This window comes from Bos javanicus, chromosome 1, assembly GCF_032452875.1.
Source record: "Bos javanicus breed banteng chromosome 1, ARS-OSU_banteng_1.0, whole genome shotgun sequence".
NCBI lineage: Eukaryota > Metazoa > Chordata > Mammalia > Artiodactyla > Bovidae > Bos > Bos javanicus.
Genome location: NC_083868.1, coordinates 133,961,269 through 133,986,147, shown reverse-complemented (window position 1 = coordinate 133,986,147; position 24,879 = coordinate 133,961,269). Strand labels below are relative to the sequence as shown.

The window sequence follows — 24,879 nt, the reverse complement described above, 5'->3', positions numbered from 1 at the left end:
TGTGGAGAATCTGAAGCAGATTAGACCAGTTAATCCAAATGCTCTCTAGGGGCAGACTTTTCAGGAGCACTGAGAGTGAGGCCCAGGCTTGGGGGTTGCACCAGGAGAGACCAAGCCCCACCATCCGTGATGATCACCACTGCTGGACTCTGCGCAAAGCGCCCTCCTCAGGGCAGAAGTGGTATTGTTCTCTGCCCCTCTATCGCCCCTGCCCTCTACCGCCCCTGCCCAGAGAGGGTACAGACACCCTGCTTGTCCAGTGAATGAAGGCTGCCAGTGAATTTTTAGCCCTTGTCTCTCTACCCTTTCTTTTAAATTATAAACTCGAGAAATCTGTGATATGTGTATGTGTGTGTGTGTGTGTATATATATATATATATATATATATATATATATATATAAACTAAATGCCCACATCTCAGCCATCAGGGGCTATTTTGGGGGTGGATAGTAAAAGACAGCTGTTTACCCTGACAGTATAGTACAGAGAAACAACGCCTGTATGGTTGAAAACAGGGTGTGTGTGTGTGTGTTTTCCAGCTGGGAAACGTCACCAAATGGCCTTGCTGTTCTTCACACATGAAACACACACTATCATCCGCATATTTTTAGTTAATTTATGTCCAAATAGGCCTTTCTCTCGCTGCTGGAAAATGATGTTTGGGCTGCAATTACCTTTCGCAGCATCTCACAGAAGGGTTTCAACGCTCACAAAGCTCAGGGGAGAGGCAGCCAGGACCCCACCGACTGTAAATCTCTCCATTTGTAGCTATTCAAATCACATATTTTATTACTAGTACAAAATACATTGTGTCATTCATTTCGGAGGAGCAGCTAATGCTTCAAGAAAAGCTTTGAAAAACATTCTATTTAGAAACAATTTTGTCTGCAGCCAACGCAGTGTGTCTCTTTGGGTTGTCTTTTCTCCCAGCCCTTTTCTCTGTTCTGTGTGCCATTTGCATGACAAATAAGACCATCCTCTCCAAAAGCTCACCTGTTCCTGCAGCCGGTTTCCCACCTAAAGTTCTAATTCTCTGTATGTTGCATCATAATCCTTAGCATGGTAATAAATTACAGTGTCACCATCAAGATTGTGGCTTCTGGAAAGAAATAAGCAGTGGGGCCAGATGAACTCTCTCAGAAGATGGAGAGATGGAGTGTTTTCATGCAAATTCCTGGCATCCTAGGGAACTAGGAACGGCCTCTTTATAATATAGACTCAGTTGCAATCCAGCAGCCAGAAGCCATTTCCACTGGCTGTTAGAAGCCGGTAACGCTAAGATAAAGATAACCTTTTCAGCGTAAACTTCTTTTCCTTCTAGGCTGATATGGGTCTTATCTGGAGGAAACATCACTTTGCTGATTAGGTTGGGAAAAATGGGTCAGTGTACTTTCAGAGTGCTTTAAATAGAGACATTCATTCTAAAATACCTTCTTAATTTAACACTTAGAATCATGTTAGGTCTCTGGGCACAATGCAGTGGACAGGAACTGGAGAGCAGGAGAGCGTGTCCCATGGATGTACCCTGAGGGCGGGGACACTGGTGTCGGAAGTGTCTACTGAGGGCTGCAAGGAGCCCCTTCTGGACAGATGCCTCATCAAGGCTGGTCAACGACGCATTCAGGACAGTCACTGCTGCTGGCAGTGCTCCACTTGCCACTCCAGAGGGCTGCTTGCTCTATATGATATAAACTTCACCTCAGTTAACCCTCTGTTTCCCTCGGGCCTTAAAAATACTTAATGGAAACTTTGATGAGGCCAGCTCATTGCCCTTTCCCCCCACCATTTTAAGATCTTTTGAGGTTCCGGCAGTGAGGCAAATATTCGCCATATATAGGCTCCCATTCCCTCACTTGTGGCAGGCATCGCTTAGCAGTCATGGCACATTTCCTTGCTGAGTCCGGATGAAGCCTTAGGATCCTTCTCAACCCAGCTGTTAACAATGACCAGAGTTGGTATTTGAGATGAGACTTCACTCAATCCATGACTTATGCTTGATTGGTCTATGCTAGTGATTCTTAAAGTGTAGGAGCCACATTGAAAATTTATTAGAAATGTAAATTCTCAAGGCCAACCCTAGAGCTAGTACATTCGAAAGTCCAGGTTAGGGCTGTATGATGTGTGTTTTAATAGGACTGATTCTGATGCACATTCAAATTTGAGAACCACGGCTGCAGACCAATGCGTGTGCTCAATGACTGCTCATTAGAATCACCTGAAACATGTTAAAACTCACCTGAAACATGTTAAAACTTTGGGAACCACCCCCAGAGATTCTGAAGAAATTGGATCACCTATTGGCATTTTAAAATAATAATAGTAATGACCTTCCCCAGAGTGATCCCAGAAGCACACGCTAGGTTTTCTGGGTATGTCAGGAAAAGATATTGACATGGCCTTCAGCTAGTGCTATGTAATTAAGATGCAGCTACCCAGGCTTGAACTGACTGCCTGGGTCTGTGGACACTGCTAGCAGAGTGAGGGTGGGTTCTCCCTGGGGCACGTCACCATCATCATCAGAGCTGCCTTCTGACTGTGGTCCTCAGAACCACATCAGTGGAAGCACCAAGGCTCTGTCCTTAAAGGCCCCACCCCACAGCGCTCATGTTGCTAGGCAAAGGGCAGTCCTCCAGGAAGTAGACTGATCAACAGCACTGAGGAGATATTACAGAAGGCCCTGTGGTTTATCTACTGGGCTTCGACCTTAATGTTAGAAAGTTCTCTCATCCCCAAATCCCACTACCATCACCCGCCCAGTAGTAGTCCATGGTGGACCTGGGAATTTAACTGCAATATTTTTAACTAGTGCCTGATAAAATGGCATATACTCAGTGTATCCATTTCCTTGGGCTGCTATTAAGAAGAGGTGGCAAGAGTACACAGAACTATACAGAAAAGATCTTCATGACCTAGATAACCACGATGGTGTGATAACTCATCTAGAGACATATATTCTGGAATGCAAAGTCAAGTGGGCCTTAGGAAGCATCACTACGAACAAAGCTAGTGAAGGTGATGGAATTCCAGTTGAGCTATTTCAAATCCTAAAAGATGATGATGTGAAAGTGCTGCACTCAATATGCCAGCAAATCTGGAAAGCTCAGCAATGCCACAGGACTGGAAAAGGTCCGTTTTCATTCCAGTCCCAAAGAAGGGCAATGCCAAAGAATGTTCAAACTACCACATGGTTGCACTCCTCTCACACACCAGCAAAGTAATGCTCAAATTTCTCCAAGCTGGGCTTCAACAGTATGTCAACTGTGAACTTCCAGATCTTCAAGCTGATTTAGAAAAGGCAGTGGAACCAGAGATCAAATTGCTAACATCTTTTGAATCATCAAAAAAGCATGAGAGTTCCAGAAAAACTTCTACCCTGCTTTACTGACTACGCCAAAGCCTTTGAGTGTGTGGATCACAATAAACTGTGGAAACTTCTGAAAGAGATGGGAATACCAGACCACTTGACCTGCCTCCTGATAAATCTGTATGCAGGTCAACAAGCAGCAGTTAAAACTGGACATGCAACAACAGACTGGTTCCAAATCGGGAAAGGAGTACGTCAAGGCTGTATATTGTCTTATATGCAGAATACATCATGAGAAACAATGGGCTGGATGAAGCACAAGCTGGAATCAAGATTTCTGGGAGAACTATCAATAACCTCAGATATGCAGATGACACCACCCTTATGGCAGAAAGTGAAGAAGAACTAAAGAGCCTTTTGATGAAAGTGAAAGAGGAGAGTGAAAAATTGGGCTTAAAACTCAACATTCAAAAAACTAAGATCATGGCATCTGGTCCCATCACTCCATGGCAAATAGATGGAGAAACAATGGAAACAGTGACAGACTTTTTATTTTTGGGGGCTCCCAAGTCACTGCAGATGGTGACTGCAGCCATTAAATTAAAAGATGTTTGCTCCTTGGAAGAAAAGCTATGACCAACCTAGACAGCATATTAAAAATTAGAGACATTACTTTCCCGATAAAGGTCCGTCTAGTCAAAGCTATGGCTTTTCCAGTAGTCATGTACAGATATAAGAGTTGGACTACAAAGAAAGCTGAGCGCAGAAGAGTTGATGCTTTTGAACTGTGGTATTGGGGAAGACTCTTGAGAGTCCCTTGGACTGCAAAGAGACCAAACCAGTCAGTCCTAAAGGAAATTAGTCCTGAATATTCATTAGAAGGACTGATGTTGAAGCTGAAACTCCCATACTTTGGCCACCTGATGCAAAGAACTGACTCATTGGAAAATACCCTGATGCTGGGAAAGATTAAAGTCAGGAGGAGAAGGGGACGACAAAGGATGAAATGATTGGATGGCATCACTGACTCGATGGACATAAGTTTGAGCAAGCTCTGGGAGTTGGTATTGGACAGGGAAGCCTGGCATGCTGCAGTCCATGGGGTTGCAAAGAGACATCACTGAGCTACTGTACTGATCTGAAACAGCAAACATTTTTTTTCCCTCCTAGTTCTGGAGGCTAAAAGTCCAAAATTAAGGTGTTGGCTGGGTCACTTTCCCTCTAGAACTTCCAGAGAGGAATGTGACCGAGGCCTCTCTCCTCATTTCTGGTGGCTGCTGTCAGCCCTTGCCATTCCTTGGCTTGTAGATGCATCACTCCCTTTGCTGTCTCTGTCTTCACTTTGCATGCCCTCTTCTATCTCTGTATTTTCACATGGCCTTCCTGTAAGGACACCAGTGACTGGATTTAGGACCCACTCTAATCCAGTATGACCTCACCTTTTACTTCCTGTTACCCAGCAAAGGGCTGACGTGCATAGAAGCCAATACTATGGCACTAGCATTTGAGAGGAGAAGGCAGTGGCACCCCACTCCAGTACTTTTGCCTAGAAAATCCCATGGATGGAGGAGCCTGGTAGGCTGCAGTCCGTGGGGTCGCTAGAGTTGGACACGATTGAGCAACTTCCCTTTCACTTTCCACTTTCATGCATTGGAGAAGGAAATGGCAACCCACTCCAGTGTTCTTGCCTGGAGAATCCCCGGGACGGGAAGCCTGGTGGGCTGCCGTCTTTGGGGTCACACAGAGTCGGACACGACTGAAGCGACTTAGCAGCAGCAGCAGCAGCAACATTTGAGAACAGGCAAAGCTTTGTCATGAGGTCGACCAGCAAAGAGACAGGAGACAGGGCTCAGACCTCTCTCTCTGATCGATCCAGGGTTGGGTCATAGTTTTACAAATTAGGGGAGGAGGGTTGGTACATGGACCACTGGTGGGGCAGGTTTTGACTAGAGGGTTTTGGAGTGTGGCTGTTTGTGGTATGGTAAAGGAGCTGCAGAACTGGTCTTCATGGACAGTGAACCTTTAGCTTCTGAAAGGGTTTCAGCATTCAGGTTCCATCATGTCCTGGTCCTTTGGTTCTGTGGCGTGGAAAAACTTTGGTTCTGGGTGTTATTTGAGATCAATAAATTCTCTGCATACACTTCAGCTGTATGACTTGCAGTTTTGTTCCTATTGCCTCTGAAAAACAACTCAATATCTTGTTAGAAACAGAATAGGGCCAGATTAGAGCTGGTTCTGTGGTTACAGTTCCATCCCCAAAGACCAGATTTCCAAATAAGGTCACGCGTACTGATACAGGAATTTAGAAGTTGAATGTATTGTTTTGGGGGTTGGCAGGGGCAAACTCAACTCACAACACTCCATAAATTCTTGTTTAATGGTAACAATAATATTCTGAGTGGTTTACATATATATATGTATCATGTTGGATCTTCAAAACAACCACAATATGTTTTATATATTATAAACCTGTTTGAGAGTGGGCATTATGAAATTCAGAGCCACTACATGACGTCTCAGTCATAAACCTATCACTTTAAGGGGATTCCTCCCACACATGATTCTAATGATTCTATGATTGACAATACTCAATATTCATCAGTGTCTGGATTCCTGTAATATCCCCACTGAGGTTTTGTCTCACACCTGATGATGGAGAAAAGTACTGTAGCAATGCCCAGACAGCTAGAAACATTACCCTTCTGGGCATCTCTACGCTGAATAGCTAGGAAGACAAACCAGTGCTATGCTCAGACTGTAGCCTGAAAAACACAGTCGTGTGGGTCATAGAGCCAGAGATATGAGCTATACCTCTCCAATGTCACTGCAGCAAGGCAGAAAGCTGTCTGGGGGGCCTTGGGGATATCTGTCACCCGAGAGCGGGGCTGAGTGTCCTTCCTGTCAGGTCCCAGCAGGGTGCTTGCCGAGTGGGTGCTGTATAGATGTTTATTGCAGCCTGGCTGAGCCTGAGGAACTACAGTACCTCTAGGCTGAAACCATCTACCTATTGGCATCACTCTACTAAGAGGTAGAGTGTGGCTGTGTGTTTTTAGCAGGTGCCCTTGAATGGCTGAGTTAAAATTAATCTGCTGCCAGACATCACTTCCTAGTGTATCAAATCACACACACACCCAGAGTCTTTGTAATTGATCTCATACCTGAGTTAAGGCGTGATTATTCTGAAACAAACTTTTAGAAGTGTCACACTTGTGAAGAATGCCACGCTTTACCTGGAAGGTCAGTGTATGAAGTACACTGATGGTGGTGAGCTGCCTTCCCATCCTCTTCTCTTCTCTCCCACCATGTCCCAATGGTGACTCCTATAGCAGCTCTAGGGAACCTGGTCCCCGGTCCCTGCAGAATGCACACCTGTGCCTTCAGCATCCCTGGGGGACATCGAAGCATCTGGTGCTTGGAGGAACCCGTGCAGGGGACAATGCTCTCTTCAAGCCCAGTGTCAGCCCCTCTGGCCCACAAGGGTGCAGAATCCTTCCCGTGGACTTCATCTGTTGTCTGCCCCTCTGAGAATTTGTCCCTTGTGCTTCCTCCCATCCAGCAGAGCAGATCACTCCTTCCTTATGCCTCTTCCTCATGCCTCCACTGGCAAGAACCAGGACCCTCAGAGCGCTTGGCCGTCACAGGGGCACCCTGACCTTGGTCTTTCTGGTCCAGACTTCTCTTCTGGAAGAAGGACCTTCCTCATGAGAAGAAGCACTGGCAGCTGCGGTGCCATTCCATTTCCTTTTCACCTAATCCCCTGCGTGGGGCTGGTCACCATCTCTACATTAATAGATTTTCTTCCATGTAATTGAAGATGAGTTAAATAATCCATCATAATTACCTCTGAGCATCTGAAGGCAATGCTGATGATGTGATGTTTGCAAAGCTGAGAGGGAACTCTAAAACCCCCAGGAAGGAGACCACCCAGCCCCTTCCCTCCTGCCGGCCTGGAGATCAGCGTCCCCTGCTCTCTTGGCGGGGGGCCTTCGTGACAAAACTGTCACCTGCCTGTCCAGGGTGACTCTTCTCAAAGGCTCTGGCACCTGCTGGGATGGAGGCAGGGTGGTGACAGGATGAACTCTGTGTTCAGTGAGGCCCAACAACGCAAGGAGGCACCTCGCCAGCGGGCCTGGCACTGCCAGCTGACATGCAGGAGGGAGGTGCCACAGCTGTCACAGCGGCCCCTGGGTCTGCCCCAGACTTGGCAGAGAGGACACCTTCAGACTCCCAAATCGCCTCTTTGAAATTCAGGAGAAGCACGCTTTCATCTCCCTTCCCCGTTCCCTGACACAAACAGGCGCAAAAGATAAGCCCTGACACTGATCCACAGACCCACATGACCAAATTCTCTGTTTCTCACTCTCTCACACACACTGGTAAGTTTTCACTCTGAGTCTCATTGCCTCTCTCTCACACACACACAGCCTGACACTAATTAAATTCCTGCTCTCTCCTACCTTACGTAACCCAGGTGTATTGTATTGAGAGACCCCTCTGCTCCAGGGGAGCCCCAGGTCCTCTCCGGGTGTGGCAATATCCCCCACCCAGTGTGGCCACACAGCATGGGATCTCTGAGCTGTCAGACACTGTGTTCGACAACTCCTGGTTTACTGGCTGGATTTTCCACCTCTCTTCCCAACCATGGTACCAAGGAGATAAAACCAATAAATTCATCCATGTTTGGGGGGATGGTGAGAACGGAGCATTCTGTTGCCTCCGCAGCCCGAGCCTGCCCTCAAGGCATTTGTCACGTGGCTGGTATTTGAGTTGAGGACTCTCCCACCACAAAAGCCTGCCACAGTCCTGGGGGAAATCAGGGCTGTCTTCTTTGCGGAAAGCTGGATGTGTGCCTGGGGAGGTTGGGGCCAGAATGCCTTCATTCCTCCCAGACCCCAGCTAGGAAACCAGATAAAAATACACTTTGCAGTTTGTTCCTTTTTCTCTCACTGGCGCTCAGATTAACCACTTATGCATTTTAAAGGTATTTTTTGCTGAAGTCCAACATGTATCTCTGGTGATCTGAACAGATCATGAGGATGGTCAGAATAAAAATAGCCTCCTTCAGTCAAGGCAGGGGGCAGATGAGAAGGGGATGGAGGGACATGTAGGCCTCATGTATTATGGAGGCAGAGCCCAGGCATCTCAATGGGGCCAGGGCAATGAAGTCCAGTGTTTGGCATGAAGACTTAAAAACGAGGATCTTTTTTTCCCCTGGAGAATGATGAACTCTGCCCCCATGAGTGGCATCAGTGCCCGAGAGAGCTGCCCTCTCTTTACATCCCCCTTCAGAATTCCATGCTCTGACCACCCTACACTGGGGGCAGTTACCTCCCTCTCTGCTGCCTGCTACCCCCACATCTGCCCGTGCTCCTCTCTGCCTGGACTTCCCTCCTCCACATGCTCTGCCTGATTAACTGGTTACCAAGTGGATAGCATGGACCCTCTATGCCTGGCCCTGCCCCAGCACTGGATGGATAGTAACCCCGTTTTTCTCACGACAACCTGACTATTTAAGTGTGATCATCACCCCCATTTTGGCAATAAGAAACAGAGGCACAGAGAGGTTAGGTAACTTTCCCTAAGTCACACAGGTAGAAAGGGACAGTACCGGTATCCACATCTGGCCAAAGGCTCCAGAGAACTGCCCCTCTGACTGTTCCTGGCCACCTTCCCTGACCCCTTCCTGTGTTAGGGAGTCTCCTCCAGTTCTCACACACCCTGTATCCCCCTCGGCCTCACCCTCATCACTTTCCATCTTGCTAACAGTACATATTAAGTTTCTGTTTCTTGTCTGCTTTCCCATGCCCCATGCAGGTTGAGGGCAGGGCCCCTAGCTGGCTCAGCTCTGGGACACCAGCTCCTCAGAAGGGCCTGGCACAAAGCAGTGCCCACTGCCTATCTGTTGAGGGGGTACATGTACAAATGGATGGATAGCAATCCCTTGCTTCTCAGGTGGCTCGGTGGTAAGAAACTTGCTTTCCAATGGAGGAGATGCAGGCTCAATCCCTGAGTCAGGAAGATTCCTTGCAGGAGGAAATGGCAACCCACTCCAATATTCTTGCCTGGGAAATCTAATGGACAGAGGAGCCTGGAGGGCTAGTCCATGGGGTCCCGAGGAGTCGGCCGTGACTTTGTGGCTGAGCATGCACACTGGTAAACAAAATAGGCTGAGGTCTGGCAGATGACCTGAGGGCCAAGCAGAGAGCCAAGCTGAAAACGTCCAGGGTGGGGCTGGAGGGTTAGATGGGGAAACAAACCTAAGAGTAGCCATTTAGGAAAGTGTCTGCAGCTCTGGATGTCAACCTGCACAGAAGGGCAGGGGGGAGAGCCAGCATCTTTCAGTGCCGGGCCGGGTAAACCAAGTGCAGCCAGGGCTGCCTGCAGACTGCACAGTGAGGACAGCCAATCCCCGGGGCTGGAGCACAGGGTGCAAGGGGCAGAGGGTGATTCGTGGTTGGGGGTGTCCAGAGGTGTCACCTTCACTGTCTTCCTGTTTTGCTTGCTTAGCTTCCTTCTGACCCAAGTGTTGTGACTCGTACGTACAATACTGTAGGCCAGCAGAGCCGCACCTGCCTGTCACGGCTCACATAGCTGATCTCACACAGTGTCCTATGAATCTATGTTAGTTCCACTGCTCCTCTCACCCATGGTGATGGTAGGATCAGGACATAGGGAACTGGGGGTGAATGCAACCGCAGCCCCAGTCACCACCTCTGGTGTGGAGCAATGCGATGTGCCCACACGTGATGTGAGAGAGACCAGCCCTGCAGATTCCTCTGCCTGGGGACCCCGCTGTCCTAGTTCGCAAGACATCGGGGTAGGGGTGGAAGGATGGACGTGTGTGCCCAGTTTATTCTTACCAACTTTCAACTGGGAACCCAGTGGTTGGACTGACCAGGCTTCTCCTTCCCCCAGGGAGGCAAGATCCCCGTGAGATGGACGGCTCCAGAGGCCATCGCCTACCGCAAGTTCACGTCTGCCAGCGACGTCTGGAGCTACGGGATTGTCATGTGGGAAGTCATGTCATTTGGAGAGAGACCCTACTGGGACATGTCCAACCAAGATGTAAGTGTCAGCTGCTCCCGGCTGCTACTACCCTCACCCCAGGGGTCCCAGGGCTCTGGCATGCCAGGCCCACCTGGTTTCTCACTGGGCCTTGGGTCCTGAACGTGAAGTGTCTGATGCAGGGGACGCAGGGACCTCCTTTGCACCAATGTTTGAACTAATCAAGAGCCCAGCACAGAGGTGTGATGGTTCCTATGACCCCAAAGCCTGAAAATGTGCCCTGACCAATCCAGGAGATGATGGGCTGGTTCTGAATGGCCTGAATCATGAATAGATCAGGCCCAAAGTTGACCAGGGAATTGCACCCTGCTGCCAAGCACTTGCCTGCGTGCCCTCTGTCACTGTGTGTGATGGAGAGGGAGCAGTGCTGGTTGCCTGGCAGGACCTGGCTTCCAGCTGCTCTACTCTGACAGATGTGCTGTGTTGAGCCAGCTTTTGTCTGCGACTTCTGTGTCTCAGCTCTAAAGGGAGGAGTTCATTGTAAAGACCCTTATTCCTGGCACCTGTTGGTGAAGGGGGTGCTGAGCAAGAGTCCCAGAGTTGGTCAGCTCCAGACGGGTCTTGGGAGGGGACGGAGCTGGGTGGTCAGCAACACCCCTCCCTGACCCACAAGGGACAGGGAGACAGGAAAGAGAAGCATCATCTGAGATGCTTTTAGCAGAGGCATTTTAGGGGTGTTCCAGATGGGATCCTTTGCTCCATAATTACCAAAAAGTGGATAACCTTTTGTGGATGATTTGCTTTGATAAGGTCACAATCAAAAGCCTACCTGGATCCCCCCCACCCCATCCCTGGGACCACTCCTTCTTGTGTTCTGAATATATACAGTTCCTTTGGGGCTAAGGGGATCGCAGTCTGCAATATCTGCATTACCTGTGTTCTCACTTGCTCTTCCCATCACTGGGGAGCAGTTATTATCTTCCCCAACCTCCAAGGAAGAAGAGACAGGGCTGGCCCAGTCCAGATGGGGAAAACAGCCACCCCAGAAGCACTTCCGTCATGGGTGTGGGCTCCCAAGGCACTGGTAAACTGGAGAAGTTGGCCCCCAACCAGTCCTCTGTCCAGTCGGAGGTTTCCAGCCATGGCTGTTGCTCAGAAGGTTGCGAAAGGTGGTGACCTGTCTAATGAGACAGAAAAGGAGCTGGGTGCTTAGCAGTAATGCCCCTGCTCTGGAGGGTAGAGTGCCTTCAGCCCAGAGCAGGTGAAAAAGCTGTCTCCTCAGCCAGGTTCTGTTGCCGACCATGGGTGGTGTCTAGATCCTCTATTATCTCTGATTCTCCATGCTTTGCCTCTGCTCCTGTGGCGTGTCAAATCAGTAAGTGTCGGAATTGATGCCGAGGCTACTTTCATGAAATCAGCTGCACTCTGGTTCCGTCTACACTGTCAGCTAGATGAGTAATAAATGTTAGCCAGAAAAAGCAGACCCATGTTGCCCTGCCCAGAGACTGTAATCCGATTAAAAACAATTCAGCACATGTGGAATGGATTTGAAAACTCTCTGACAGGCAAGATTTGACATTCAGGATATTCTCAGCAAATGTATTCACCTCTGCTGAAAACAAATGAAGTTTCTGATATTAGACTTTCAGAAATCCCAAATCATTCACTCAACAGACACTCAGAGTTTGCTAACTGTGACTAAACATTGTGCTTACTGGCTCTATTCTTTGGGGCTTTACAGCCCAGCACCAGATACATAGAGCTATGGGAACATTTGAGGGTAGGTAAAGAAGGTTTCCAGATATTTAATGCTTGAGCTGGGCCTCAAAGGGAATAAGAACATCTGCAAAGGAGCAGTTTTATTCTCCTTCCGTTTTTTTTTTTTTCCCTAAAATAAAGCCTTTCACCATTGTCCCAAGTACCAGTTTACTCTCTGTGGAAGGCATAGAGTAACTTTTGCCCATTCAGAAGGCATCTCCCGACCCGTCCTGGGAGAGACCCAGGAGGGGCTCCCGGCTGTAGCCCGACATCAGAAACCACTGAGGTGGTGGCAGTAAAGGATTTTACAGATGACAATTGAAAGGCTTTAAGAAAGAGAATTGCAGAGGCAAGTCGGAGTGCTGGTAATTGGGCTTCCAGAGCCCAGGAAGTTCTTTGAACATGTACAGAGAGTTTGTCAGCCAGAGAGAGAACTTGGAAGTTCTACTGCTTGGATCTGATTGACAGAGATAATGAGACTGGCAGTGTCTGTGGAGAGGAGCTGCGGTTTTATTGAAACATCAGAGCTCAACTTAACCCCCTCTGCCCTGGATCCTCCACTACTCTGAGCTCCGCCACTTCACTCTCCACATGGAAGGTCAAGGAAGCCCGCCCACCGCCCAACTCACTAATGAAAAGTGCATGTCTGGGGGCAGTTGGGAGCCCCGCTGGGGACAGGAGGCAGGAGGAGGGGCCCTGCTCCTTTCAAAGAGGAGCACCAGCCCTGGGCCCCTGGTCCAGACCACCTGCCCCTCATCCCCACCCAACCCCACACCTGCCATCCCAGGCAGGGTACAGGTGAGCAAAGGCAGCCCACTGCACCTGTCGCTGCAGACCATTCAAAGTGAGTTAGGCCTGCTCCATGACAGCTCCCGACGTGTTCTCACTGCCACACTCACCATCAGCTTCTCTCTGGAAATACCATCTGATCTCATTTCAATCACCAGTCTTTCAACATCCACTTATCTCATCCTGTCATGGATCAAGGAAAGGGGCCCAGGCAGAAGTGAAGTGAAAGTCACTCAGTCCTGTTTGACTCTTTGCAATGCTATGGACTATAGCCTGCCAGGCTCCTCTATCCATGGAATTCTCCAGGCAAGAATATGGGAGTGGGTAGCTGTCCCCTTCACCAGGGGATCTGCCCAACCCAAGGATAGAACTCAGGTCTCCCGCATTGCAGGTGGATTTTTTTAGAGTCTGAGCCACCAGGGAAGCCCAGAAGGGGCCCAGGACTTGCTCTGATTTTCAAGTCTGCTCAGCAGGATGCCCTCTGACCCCGGGTTTGGGTCACATCTGTGTTCACAAGTCAGATGCAGTCAGATGCAGTCACTGGTGTTAGGACTGTAAGTCCAAATTCTCCTGCCTCCTCTTGGCTTTTTCCACAGCTGCCAGTGAGGCAGGTGTGACAGGGAGTGATCCCAAAGCCCCATTAGAGGATCACAAGTACTTTTTTGAAATAAGGATGTTTTAATTTGAATATAACTTATATGTACTTTGGAGAAGGCAATGGCACCCCACTCCAGTACTCTTGCCTGGAAAATCCCATGGACGGAGGAGCCTGGTGGGCTGCAGTCCATGGGGTCGCTAAGAGTCGGACACGACTGAGCGACTTCACTTTCACTTTTCTCTTTTCATGCACTGGAGAAGGAAATGGCAACCCACTCCAGTATTCTTGCCTGGAGAATCCCAGGGACGACGGAGCCTGGTGGGCTGCCGTCCATGGGGTTGCACAGAGTTGGACGCGACTGAAGCGACTTAGTATAGCATAGCATAGCATATATGTATTTAGAAAACACCAGTCCTTAAAAAGAGAATAAAAATCTTCAAATGTATAGTGCTTCATGATGGACACAAGTAGATGAATGTTGTTGTTTAGTAGCCCAGTCATGTCAGACTCTTTCGCAACCCCATGAACTGTAACCCACCAGGCTTCTCTGTCCATGGGATTTCCAGGCAAGAATACTGGAGTGAGTTGCCATTTCATTCTCCAGGGGATCTTCCTGACCCAGGAACCAAACCCAGGTCTCCTGCATTGGCAGGTGCATTCTTTACCACTGAGCCACTGGTAAAATCATAGATTAATGTTACCCATATACCAACTAATGATTTGGTATTTTTTCTTTGGAGCAGAGAGAAAAGCTTTAAGAAGCATCATTGCTCCCAAAGTATTATCTACTCAAGCAATAATAGCAAAGTTGTCCAGAAGAAATAGCAGATGGAATAAAGTCCAATTTTGTAAGCAAAAGCAGGGGAGGGGGTTCCTGTCTCCTCTATCACAAAAGGTGACACTCTGGGAGAGAGGTCCCATTTAACAAGTCCCCACTACCTGCTTGGTGTTTTCCAGACACCATTTTCCTAAACCTCCCTATGGCTGGTAGAGAACAGCAGCACTTTCTGCAGAGAAGACCTATTACAGAAGACTGTAATAGCCATGGCCACAGTGACAGCCTCCACGTGATGATGGGATCCTTTTCATGACTCTAACGTTTGGTGCTCAATGCACACTGCCTCATTGTATCACTTGGCTCTTCTGACACCCCCATCTGTGCAGTTTCAGGAAGTCAAGTGACTCTCCCATGTTTCTGGAGCTAATAAGAAATAGAGTTAGTATTTTAACCTAGATCTCCAAGGTCTATGTGCTCAATGGCAATGCCACACCATCATCGACACAGTGCATGGGGCTTTGGACCTGCAGGGAGGAGGAATCAGTGACTCTTTGATGTGCTCTTAAAAAGAAAGTCAGCATATCAAACAAACAGAGGAAATACATAATCAAACACCAGAACAGTCTTTCGAAGATTCTAAAGAGGTGGTTTGTAGAGGAGACAAGGGCAAAGCGACTAAATGCCATCTGGTCTAAAGCTTCCAGACAGGAGAGTCAGAGCATGCCAGTGCTCTGGCCACTCAATGATGTGCCAGGAGTGCTTGGGTCAGCTGGTCACACCTCTGAGCTGTGCCCACAGAAGGGCTCTGCCTCTAGTCCTCCTTCTTCTTTTGGGCAGGCAGAAGAGGAATCTTGTTGGGGGGAACATTGGTGTATGAGAATCTGGCCATGAAATAATTTGAGCAACGAGGCCAGCAGTTTAGGGGAACATGAGCTGCCTTGCATTCGAAGACTTTAGGGGCCCCATCCCCCTCAAAGAAGTTGAATCTGGACACAAACCCCTCCTGCTGGCCCCACCAGCTTGTCTTTAGGCAATCCAGAGCTTGTGGAGCCATTCAGTGGGTAATCCCACTTGTCCCCATGCTGAGTGGGAACTCTGTGACTGGGCCCCTCCACCTGGCTGTCTGGAAGGAGCTAGAAAGGATGCCTCGTTACTCACCTTCTTGGGTTACTTGCTTTAGCTGTATATCCCCATTTCCTACCGTGAAGACATCAAACAGCTCCAAGAACTGTTCTCCAGGCTGAGATCACTGTGGCAATCCCACGGAGTCTGAAAGAGTAGGCTTCAAGGTGTTCAGAACTTGAACTTAGATATCTCTTTTCCCAGCCCTGTCTCTCACTAGCTGCGTGCCCTCAGGTAAATAACTCCCCCTGATTGCATGTTCATTTCCTCGTGGGGAAAATAGGGCTAAAATGGACTCCTGAGAGGGTAATAGGTAGTCTGATTGACAACAGTCTGGCCGAGATAAACACTTGTTGGTGGTATATCATATTATTCAAAAGTGCACGTCCACAGTAGCTGGTTTTTTATAAAGTGATCATATTGGTATGGTTTGTGTGCTTGTTTTTCTGAAATATTGTGGGTGTTTTTTTTTTTTTTGCCACATTGAATAGAAGTAATAATACACCTTGATTATCTCTAATGACTTCAGGTTATTATATTATCTCATTCCCCCTCATGCCCTGAATACCATGCATAGAATTTGTAACAGTATAAAATAATCAAGAATATTCACTTTCTGACCAATTTACAAAGTAAAAAAAAAAAAAAAGAATAATCAGTTGAAATGAATCTGACATATTTTAAAGTAGAAGCAAAAACACCTGAAAATTCCTGAGCTCCAAATTATTTCTTATGTTGTTAAAGGTCTTTAACTGTTTGTGTTAATGTAAAATCAATGCCTAATTATTATAGGGTATAAACATATAAAGAAACAAAAAGACAAACACGAGGGCATTCACATTTCTACCCGCCCAGGGGCAACCACCCTTAGCTCTATCGTATAGACGCTTCTAAGGGCTTTTCTATGTATGTGTGTAATTATTAGTTTTGTTTTGTTTTGATTCTTGTTTTTCTACAAAAGTAAGATTATACCATACCTGCACTTAGACAGCCTGCTCTTTTGCCTAATATAATAATGGGAGTATATTTCCATTTCAATAGGTACATTTTTGCAACATCTTAAGGCCTGCATTGTATTCCATTCCTTGCATTGTGCTATGAGTGTGCCATAATAAATTTGTATGTTTAGCACTGGGTCGCTTGTAATTATTTTTATCATTTCCAAAAGCAGAGAGCAGGCATAATTAATTTAAATGAATTGGAAACTGAGAAGTAAAGGGTGCTTACAGATCCTAAAATCTCTACAAAATTATCCCCTGGAATCTATGAAAATTAACAAAACTTGATTGAAGATATTTATGTTGGATCACCTTGTTATTTTTACCATTGTCATTGTACTGAACCAGTTTGTTTAACTAAATTATCTTCTATCGAATTCCTGTCGCTGCCTCATAAAGATTAAGGCAGATAGTCTAAAGCATCTAATGGGTCCCTGGCATGAAGTAGGTTCTCCATCACATTCTGATCCCCTCTCTCCCTTTCTTTTCCCATAGCAGTAGAAGGATGAGGCCCACAGTGGGCTCTGGTGGGTGTCGTTTGCAAATAGTGGGTTCACTGCATTTCCATGTGCCATTGTTTCATCTGCCCTGGTCCCACCAGCTGCCAGGAAGGCAAGATTGGGCCTGGTATCCTCTCAAAGGAGAAGCTCCAACCGTTCTTTAGCAAACATTTCATAGCCATCTAGTAAATGTCAGGCCCTATCCCGGTAGCTGGGGACACAAAGACACAACAGGATGCAGGCCCTGCTTTCTGGGAACTCATAGTCGAGGGGCAGAAGCCAAGTGCCCATAAAGTCTGTTATAGTGAGAGGTATAGCGGCACAGAATGAGGACCTGGGGCAAGGAGGCTCCACCCTCAGGGGCTAATTTGTGAATGACTGGCTAGTGACTCATCAGCAGTCATACCTGTTCTTATGTGTGTCTCTGCAGGTCATCAATGCCATCGAGCAGGACTACCGGCTGCCCCCTCCCATGGACTGCCCAGCTGCTCTGCACCAGCTCATGCTGGACTGTTGGCAGAAGGACCGTAACAGCCGGCCCCGCTTTGCAGAGATCGTCAACACCCTGGACAAGATGATCCGGAACCCGGCAAGTCTCAAGACTGTGGCTACCATCACCGCCGTGTGAGTCCAGTCGAGCAAGGTGGTGCCTAGGGGTGGGGGTGGGGTCTCATAGTTGGGAAGAGCCCTGAGCAAGGCTGCTAGCCTTCAATCCACTGAGAGCAAGGGAGAGGCGGCTGAGCTTATCCACAGATGGAAGAAGTTCCAAGACTCTTCCCTTCCTTTTTCCCCTCTACCTTTCTGAAATAGTCCCTGTCCCCAGCATGGGCTGTAGACAGATGATCGAATACCTGTCTGGCTCTCTATGTCCGTTGGCCTCAGATAGACTGGGCACGGGCTCTGTAATAATTAGGCTTATCTTATCTAACTGATATGAGACCCCACTTCTGGGCAATTAGGTTTCCAGAGGACACCTTTCAGTGTATGAGGCCGGGGGAGCTTCAGACTTGGAACTTTGGCCAACCTGACAGCTATGGGACAGAAATTTAGAGCAATTGGATTTGTTACTAGCAAATGCACAGAGCTGTCAGCTACTGTCAGCAACTGTCAGCTATACATCACTCATCTACATTTGCAGTGTTAACTTGTTTTTTAATTCATCCTTTGGACCAGAGTGTATTGGGTGCTTATGTGCTAACTGCTGTGACCTTGCTGGCTGTATAGAATGAACAACATAGACATGTCCCCCCCCCACCCCCCACCCACGGAGCTCAGAATCATTTAGGAGCAGTACACATGAATCAGATGGTTGCCCAAAGATACTCCAATTGATACTTTGCTGGCCAGTGTGGCAGGGAAGTGTGTGATACTTGGAGAGCATACACCTTGGTCTTGCGTGAGGGAGGCGACCCTGATGCCTGTTATTTCAGTTGAGAGCTGAAGGGCAAGGATGCAGTAGCTGAGTGAAAGTGAGGTGGGAGCAGAAGGTCAGGGTTCCAGCCTGTGCAGAGGCCCAAGCATGGGAAGGACAGGGCCAGCGTGTTGAGAGTGCTGTTTGTGAGGAGACCAGGTGGGGACTGAGGCTGGGAAGACAGGCAAGGGCCAGATGCTTAGAGCCTTTAGGCCCTGCTAAGGCCTCTGAGTTTTCATAGCAATGATTACTCACTGAAGTGGGTCAAGTTTGACATGGATCAGGGGTAAGGGATGGGGGTTCCTGTCATGATCACATCTACCTTTTTAAAAGAGTGCAGGCTAGTGTGGACCTGATGTTGAGGGGAGCATGAAGACAGACTTGATAGGAAGACATGGCAATAACCATAGAGACAGCGTCTTGAATCAGGCTAATTGTGTAGAAAGAAGCAAGTGAGCTTGAGAGGTTTTGAAAGTCAAATCTTTATGACTTGGTGAAGGGTTGGGTGTGGATGCTGAAGGTGAGGGTGATGTGAAGACGGCACCTTGATTTCTGGGGGTGGTACCTGGGGGTCTGCTCTGAGAGTATGCGAGAGAAGGTCAGCGGTAGGCTGCTCTATTGCATTTCTTTCAGTCAGTGGAGGACGGAACAAGGAGGAAAGAATGTTGCTGACATTGTGGAGGCTGCAGTGAACTTCATATATTTGTAAAAGAACCATATCTTTGGTTGGTGAAGCTCTTAGATTTCAGTTTACAAAGGAGTGGGATCCTTCTCTTCCCTTCAGACTCCACGCTGTGTCAGTCTGCTGGTCTGGGCTGACTGGCATGGGACAGAGCCCAGGGACAGGGGGATGGGCCACCTGGCCTTGAGGAGCTGTGCCAGCTCAGAACTGTGTAGAGAAGGAAGGGTCAGCCCCGGTTTCCTCCATAATCCTTATCCCACCAGGGGTGCCAAACCGCCATGAAGTCCACCGTCCGCCCAGAGTGTGGTCTGCCCATGACCCCCTGCAGCTGTAGGGTCACTGCTCCCCTCTGTCTGTCTCGCAGGCCTTCCCAGCCCCTACTTGACCGCTCCATCCCAGACTTCACAGCCTTCACCACCGTGGATGACTGGCTCAGTGCCATCAAGATGGTCCAGTACAGGGACAGCTTCCTCACTGCTGGCTTCACGTCCCTCCAGCTGGTCACCCAGATGACATCAGAGTAAGTGGTGGGCATCGTCTCTGTCCTGCCTGAGGGTGAAGGTCAAGGCTCCCTCGCTGCTGTCTCTCATGATGTGGGTCTGGCCTCATCCTCAGAGCCCCATCTCGGGATAGAACCAGGCCTGGCAGGGAAGAGCCTGGGAATGATGTAGGGGTGAAGTGGGGAGGCTGAGATTTATTCCAGGTCCCAAATGAGAGTTCCTCCAAACCACTGCCATATGTCATTTGCCTAATCACCGAGAGCCTCTCCTCTGTTTAAGTTTTTAAACTCAGCCCATCAAAGAGAGCAACCAGATGGAAAGAACACAGCCAGCCAACACTTTAAACATCAGAGCAGGAAGAGGCAGAGCACTGATTCAGCAGCAGTCGCCTATGTGCCCGGAGCCTGTCTTCATCCTTAGATAGCGCTTATAAATAAGCAGACGTTTCCAGCCCCCACAAATTATTTTCCAACTGCAGCCCCCACAGGAGTGTGGAGGAATACACAAACTAAAATTATTCAAATAAGATGAGAGCCAGAAAGGGTCTTAAAGACCCGTGCAGTCCATCATTTTCCCAAGAATGTTCTGAGCAGCACCCGTTCTGGGAAATGTTAATAGGTTCTCCTTGGAAAAAAGGTCCCATGGTCAAATAAATTTAGGAAGTACTGAGTACTTTATCACTCTCCTGGAGATTCACTTCACATATTAGCACTGTAAAGGCCATGAAAAATCCTGAGATACAGAAGCCCATGGAAAATTATTAAATACCATGGAACTGTATTTCAGAAGGCAGGGTTTTGTGGACCTGCAGTTTGGGAAATCTGTGTCTAGTTCTACCCCTTCCATTCAGAGATTCAGAAAGGCGATGGTGTTAGTACCTGGAGACTGGGCTGTCAGGAGTGACGAAGCGGGAACTGAAGCCTGCTTTCCTGACTGCTGGCTCCGTATGCTCCCGCCTATCCGACTGGGGACACACGGGGCTGTACTTTGCTGCACATACACTGATTCTCCTGAGATCCTTTTAACTACTGATGCCTGATTCCTACACCCAGATCTTCTGATTGATTTGGGACATGGTGAGACCTGGGCATCCGGATGTTAAAACTCCCTAGGTAATTCTAATGTGCATTGACTCAAACTGCATCTGGATTACAGTGGCTAAGAGTCAACTTCTGAACACACATGCATACACACGCACCCCAGCAGGGACCTGACCAGCTGCCCAGCTGCAGCTGGGGTTGGTGGCCTGTGACACATGTTTCCCCTGGTCAGTCTGCCAGGTAATGGACAAACACTTACTGAAACCTGTGCTGTTTCAGACACAGTGCTCTGGGCTGGGATTCCATCCTGGGGTGGGCCAGTTACTGAGTCCCTGGGGAGAGGTGGGGGTCTTCCAACTCTAGCAGTTGGGTGCCAGGGGGACAGCTTATTGACCCTCAGCCTTCTGTCGTAGCCTCCTAGTCTGCAATCAATTTTCCTAGAGTCCAGCTTCATATCTCTCAGGTTTATTCCCTCCAGAAATGATGGAACCTCCACTTTCTCTTGGGAAATGGCTTGGATGTCACTCTAGCCTTGGGTCCACTAAACACCAGAATTCATTTTTTCACACTTGAGTTCAATTTCCAGGATGCCTTAAAAAGCCCTTGCCATCATGAATTATCATCAGACACCAAAAATGAAAAATAAACCCTTCCCAGTGGAAAACCAGCTTCCCCATCGTACAGAGCTAAAAAGGATGCTTGGGTTTAGAAGTGGAGCGAGTTTCCATGAACGCAGGACTGTATCTGATTTCCCACTGTCATGGGATGAGTATGGGGACTCGCATCACCTGATCCTCCACAAGCCTAAGGAATCAAGTGGACTCATTCCTTCAGTCTGGGAATAGCCACATGATAAAGAGCTAGGGGAAAATTAAAAGGAAAGTGAAACTGAAAATTAAGGGATTTAGTTAAAAGTAAAACATGTCCACACACTATTGGAGCAGTTTCCTTTGCCTCTTGAGTGATAAAAGGCGGAAAAAGAACATGTGTAACTAAATAAAGTAGATTGCAGGACAATTTGTGAATTCAGAATTCAAGGATACCTCTCAAAAGTATTTGCTGAAAGATGTGGACAATTTGACAATCTAGGCCAGCTGCAACCCAAGGGAGGCTGACCACCAGCTGAAAGGAGGGGTTGGGAGGCCCAGGTGTAGACGGGAAGCCAGCACAGGGGCCTCCCCATGAGTCTCACATACAGTGCTCAGAGCCATCTGCTCTGCTGGGGCAGGGGGGTCTTCAGGGAGTACAGTCAGGACATTAGAAGAATTCTGAGAGCAGCCGTGCAGGGTAACTGAGAGCCAGGCCGTCCTGAGTTTGAAGCCCAGCTCCACCACTGCTTACCTGCTGTGTGATCTCAAACATGTTACTTAACTTCTTTGAGCCCTGCTTGCCTCGTCTATAAATGTGCAAATAATAATAGTACCCACCTCATTGGTTTGTGGTGAGAGGTAAGTGGAATAGTATATATAAGGCACTTGTCTATTGTCTACCCGCAGGACACAGGTGAGAAATGATTGCTGGTAAATTATTATCATCGACTCTGAGTGGTTTGGCAGTTTTTATGAAATGCTTCCATGGGTATAAATGAATTAGTATGTGGCACGAGGGAAGCACTCAAATAATGTAATATTATTAACTAAAGGAAGATGCATGGGTCTCCACAAAGTCAAATATAAGCCATGAACTTGTTCATATTAAGACTCACAGTTCATAGACAAATCCAGTCCAAATCCCTATCCTAAACATCTTCCTTGGATTCCTGCTTGGGCAGATATTTGAAAGTTATTTTGAGGTCACCCTTCTTAAAAATTCATGACATTAAAATTCTAACAGAAGCAGAAAATGGAAACTCAGGGGAAAACATCAGAAAACTAGGCAAGCCCTACATCTTTTCAATCACAATGGGCGATCACTAATGTAGGCAGAAACCTCACAGAATAACCAAAGCCCCATACAGTCTGTGCTTGGAGTGTTAAAAAAAAAAAAAAAATAGCAGAGGAAAGTTCTAGTCCGCCTAGGGTCATGGACACAATGAAAAGGCTGCTCCAGAACCTGCAGGTGAAGAAGAATGCACAGCACTTTCAGGGTCTTCTAAGCTGGAGGGGGCATTGGAAGCTGGGGCCACTGCATGGAGAAATTGAGATTGAGAAAGGGAATATTGAGTTAGATGTTTGTCAGCCTCAGATAAACTTGGGCATATTGGATTCTAAACATCTTTTCTTGCCTACCCCACTATTATTAGAAGCTTACCTTCTGTGATGAGTTCTGACCATTGGAAAGCACTAATGTCCCTTCTTTGTGGCTTTTTCCCTCCTAGAGACCTCCTGAGAATAGGGGTCACCCTGGCAGGTCATCAGAAGAAGATCCTGAACAGCATTCTGTCTATGAGGGTCCAGATGAGTCAGTCACCAACGGCAATGGCATGACAACTCTTGTTTTCTGTGGGGAGGAGAGGAAGGAAAAGGACTAGGCTCAAGGGGAACCAGAGGTTGACCACTGTGGAATGTTCTGGAGAGACTGGCTTCTCACCTGAGAAATGCGTTCTCATAATGAAGAATAAGCTGGACCTATTCCTAATAGGCAACCTTCATTTCTCAGTGACTGATGCACGTTTAAGGTGCCGTGGGGAACCAAATATGTAATGATAAAAATACATAAAGGTGATGTTCAGTGGAAGTGAAGACAAAACAATAAGCGTCAAAGACCCCAAGAGTGAACTCAGCTCGCACCCTGGGTGGGCTGGAGTCATCCACTGGCAAGAAGAAAGGGAAGGAGGTCGAGGGAAGAAACAGAAGTAATTTCCCATTTTCTTCCTCACCAATGACGTTCTTTTCTTTTCTCCTTTTGTCCTCCTCCCCACGAGCCCTCTCCCTCCCCGCACATCCATCTCCCTTTGCTCATGACTCGTGTAGGGAAGTTTCTTCAAACAAACCCCAGCTCCTGAGACTCCAGATGTTCTGTCAGTTGCCAAAGGACCTTGCTGACCACTGCATGGGGGATCCAACCAATTCAATTAATGTCTTCATATTGAAGAAGAGATGTACCTTCAATTGAAAACCTTGTTTTTCTTTTGTTTGCATTTTCTGCAAAAAGGAAAAAGAAACCACAAATTGGAAAAAAAAAAAAAAAAACCTGTTTCCGTGTGCAAAGGCACGCCTATGTATGTCTGTGTTATCAGGTAACTGCTTGTTCGTAACAGATGCAAACAAGAAAGAGCTGGGAAGTCTTTGCCCCTGGAAAATCCACAGGGGCTGGAGCATGTTGTCGGTCTGGTTTTCTGATTGGTCCCATTGGCCTGTTGGCTCAGTGGGGAGAGAGAGTAGGGAGAAAAATAGAATGAAAAGGGGAAAAATCTCCGGAAAGCTTGCAAATTCAGACAGGAAACAGGTGAGTGGTTTGAATTGGATGCAGTGTGGGCCATTCAAGAATGATACTGACTGATTCGTTATTCTTGGTGACATCTGAAGAGAAGGAGAAGGAAGGTGTTTCTGGAGAATGTTCTTCCACATCCCCCGAACCTAATTCAAGAAGGTGAGGAAGAGAATTCTTCTTCCCCTCGTCTGGGGACTGGCTTGAGCTGTGTGGCATCCGAGGAACGTTTCAGATGTGTCTGTGTTTCTCTGCATTCCTTCCTGTACCTCATTGTTCAATTCACTTTTGTAAATTCCACCTAACATTTAAATATTTTTAATTTCTCCTTTTACCTTAATCTCCTTGCTAATTTTATCTGTCTAATTAAACTGAGCAGAAGCATGTCCGGGTTTACATAGAATGGTGTCAGAGTGTGTATTCCCAGACGCCAGCGGGTCCCTCCCCATGGTATGGGAGAATCCTTAATAACTACCTTTCTTCCCCTAATAAGGGGTGGGAGGAACATCCCAGACCCCACAACACCCAAGAAGCAGAATGTGTGAGAATCATTCTCACTGATGTGACCCCAAAATAGAGCCAAATAAACAGGAGGCTCCAAAGCCTCCAATATACAGCACAAGAAGTCACGGGCAAATTAACGTAAATAATAACCAGCAACACAGACTCTGCCCTCAGCTCAGTTTACACACTGCATTCAAGGATTTCACATCCAAGTGAATTTTGTGAAAGCCACTGAAGACTAATCCAGGCCCTTCCTTGTGGGGTCTGTGAACATGCAGTTGGTGTGTGTGTGTTGGGGGGAGGTGCGGTGAGGCAGTGAAAGAAGCTAGGTTTCCCACTTAGGTAATTTCAAACATATTTAAGGTGAGACTAGCCTTTTTACCTATTCTCAGGGAACTTTACCTGGAGAGACACTTACCTTCTTGAAGTCCCATAAGACAGGCTCACGGGCCTGGGGGTATGGCTCAGATGCAGGGGGGCCCTATCTGAAAGCTCCATCCTTTGCTTCACGAGCTGCTAG

At 47.7% G+C, this 24,879-nt stretch overlaps 1 protein-coding gene across 1 annotated transcript in view; it reads left to right on the top strand.

Annotated features, from left to right (window-relative positions):
* The window catches only part of EPHB1 (EPH receptor B1), a 466,953-nt gene extending 442,712 nt beyond the window's left edge, over positions 1–24,241 (top strand). Inside the window, exons 13-16 of the mRNA XM_061420965.1 lie at positions 10,221–10,370; positions 17,284–17,477; positions 19,311–19,466; positions 22,804–24,241. Coding sequence (XP_061276949.1) covers positions 10,221–10,370; positions 17,284–17,477; positions 19,311–19,466; positions 22,804–22,912 — 609 coding nt within the window. The 3' untranslated portion in view covers positions 22,913–24,241. The remainder of the gene's footprint in view (positions 1–10,220; positions 10,371–17,283; positions 17,478–19,310; positions 19,467–22,803) is intronic.
* Positions 24,242–24,879: the final 638 nt, after the last annotated feature.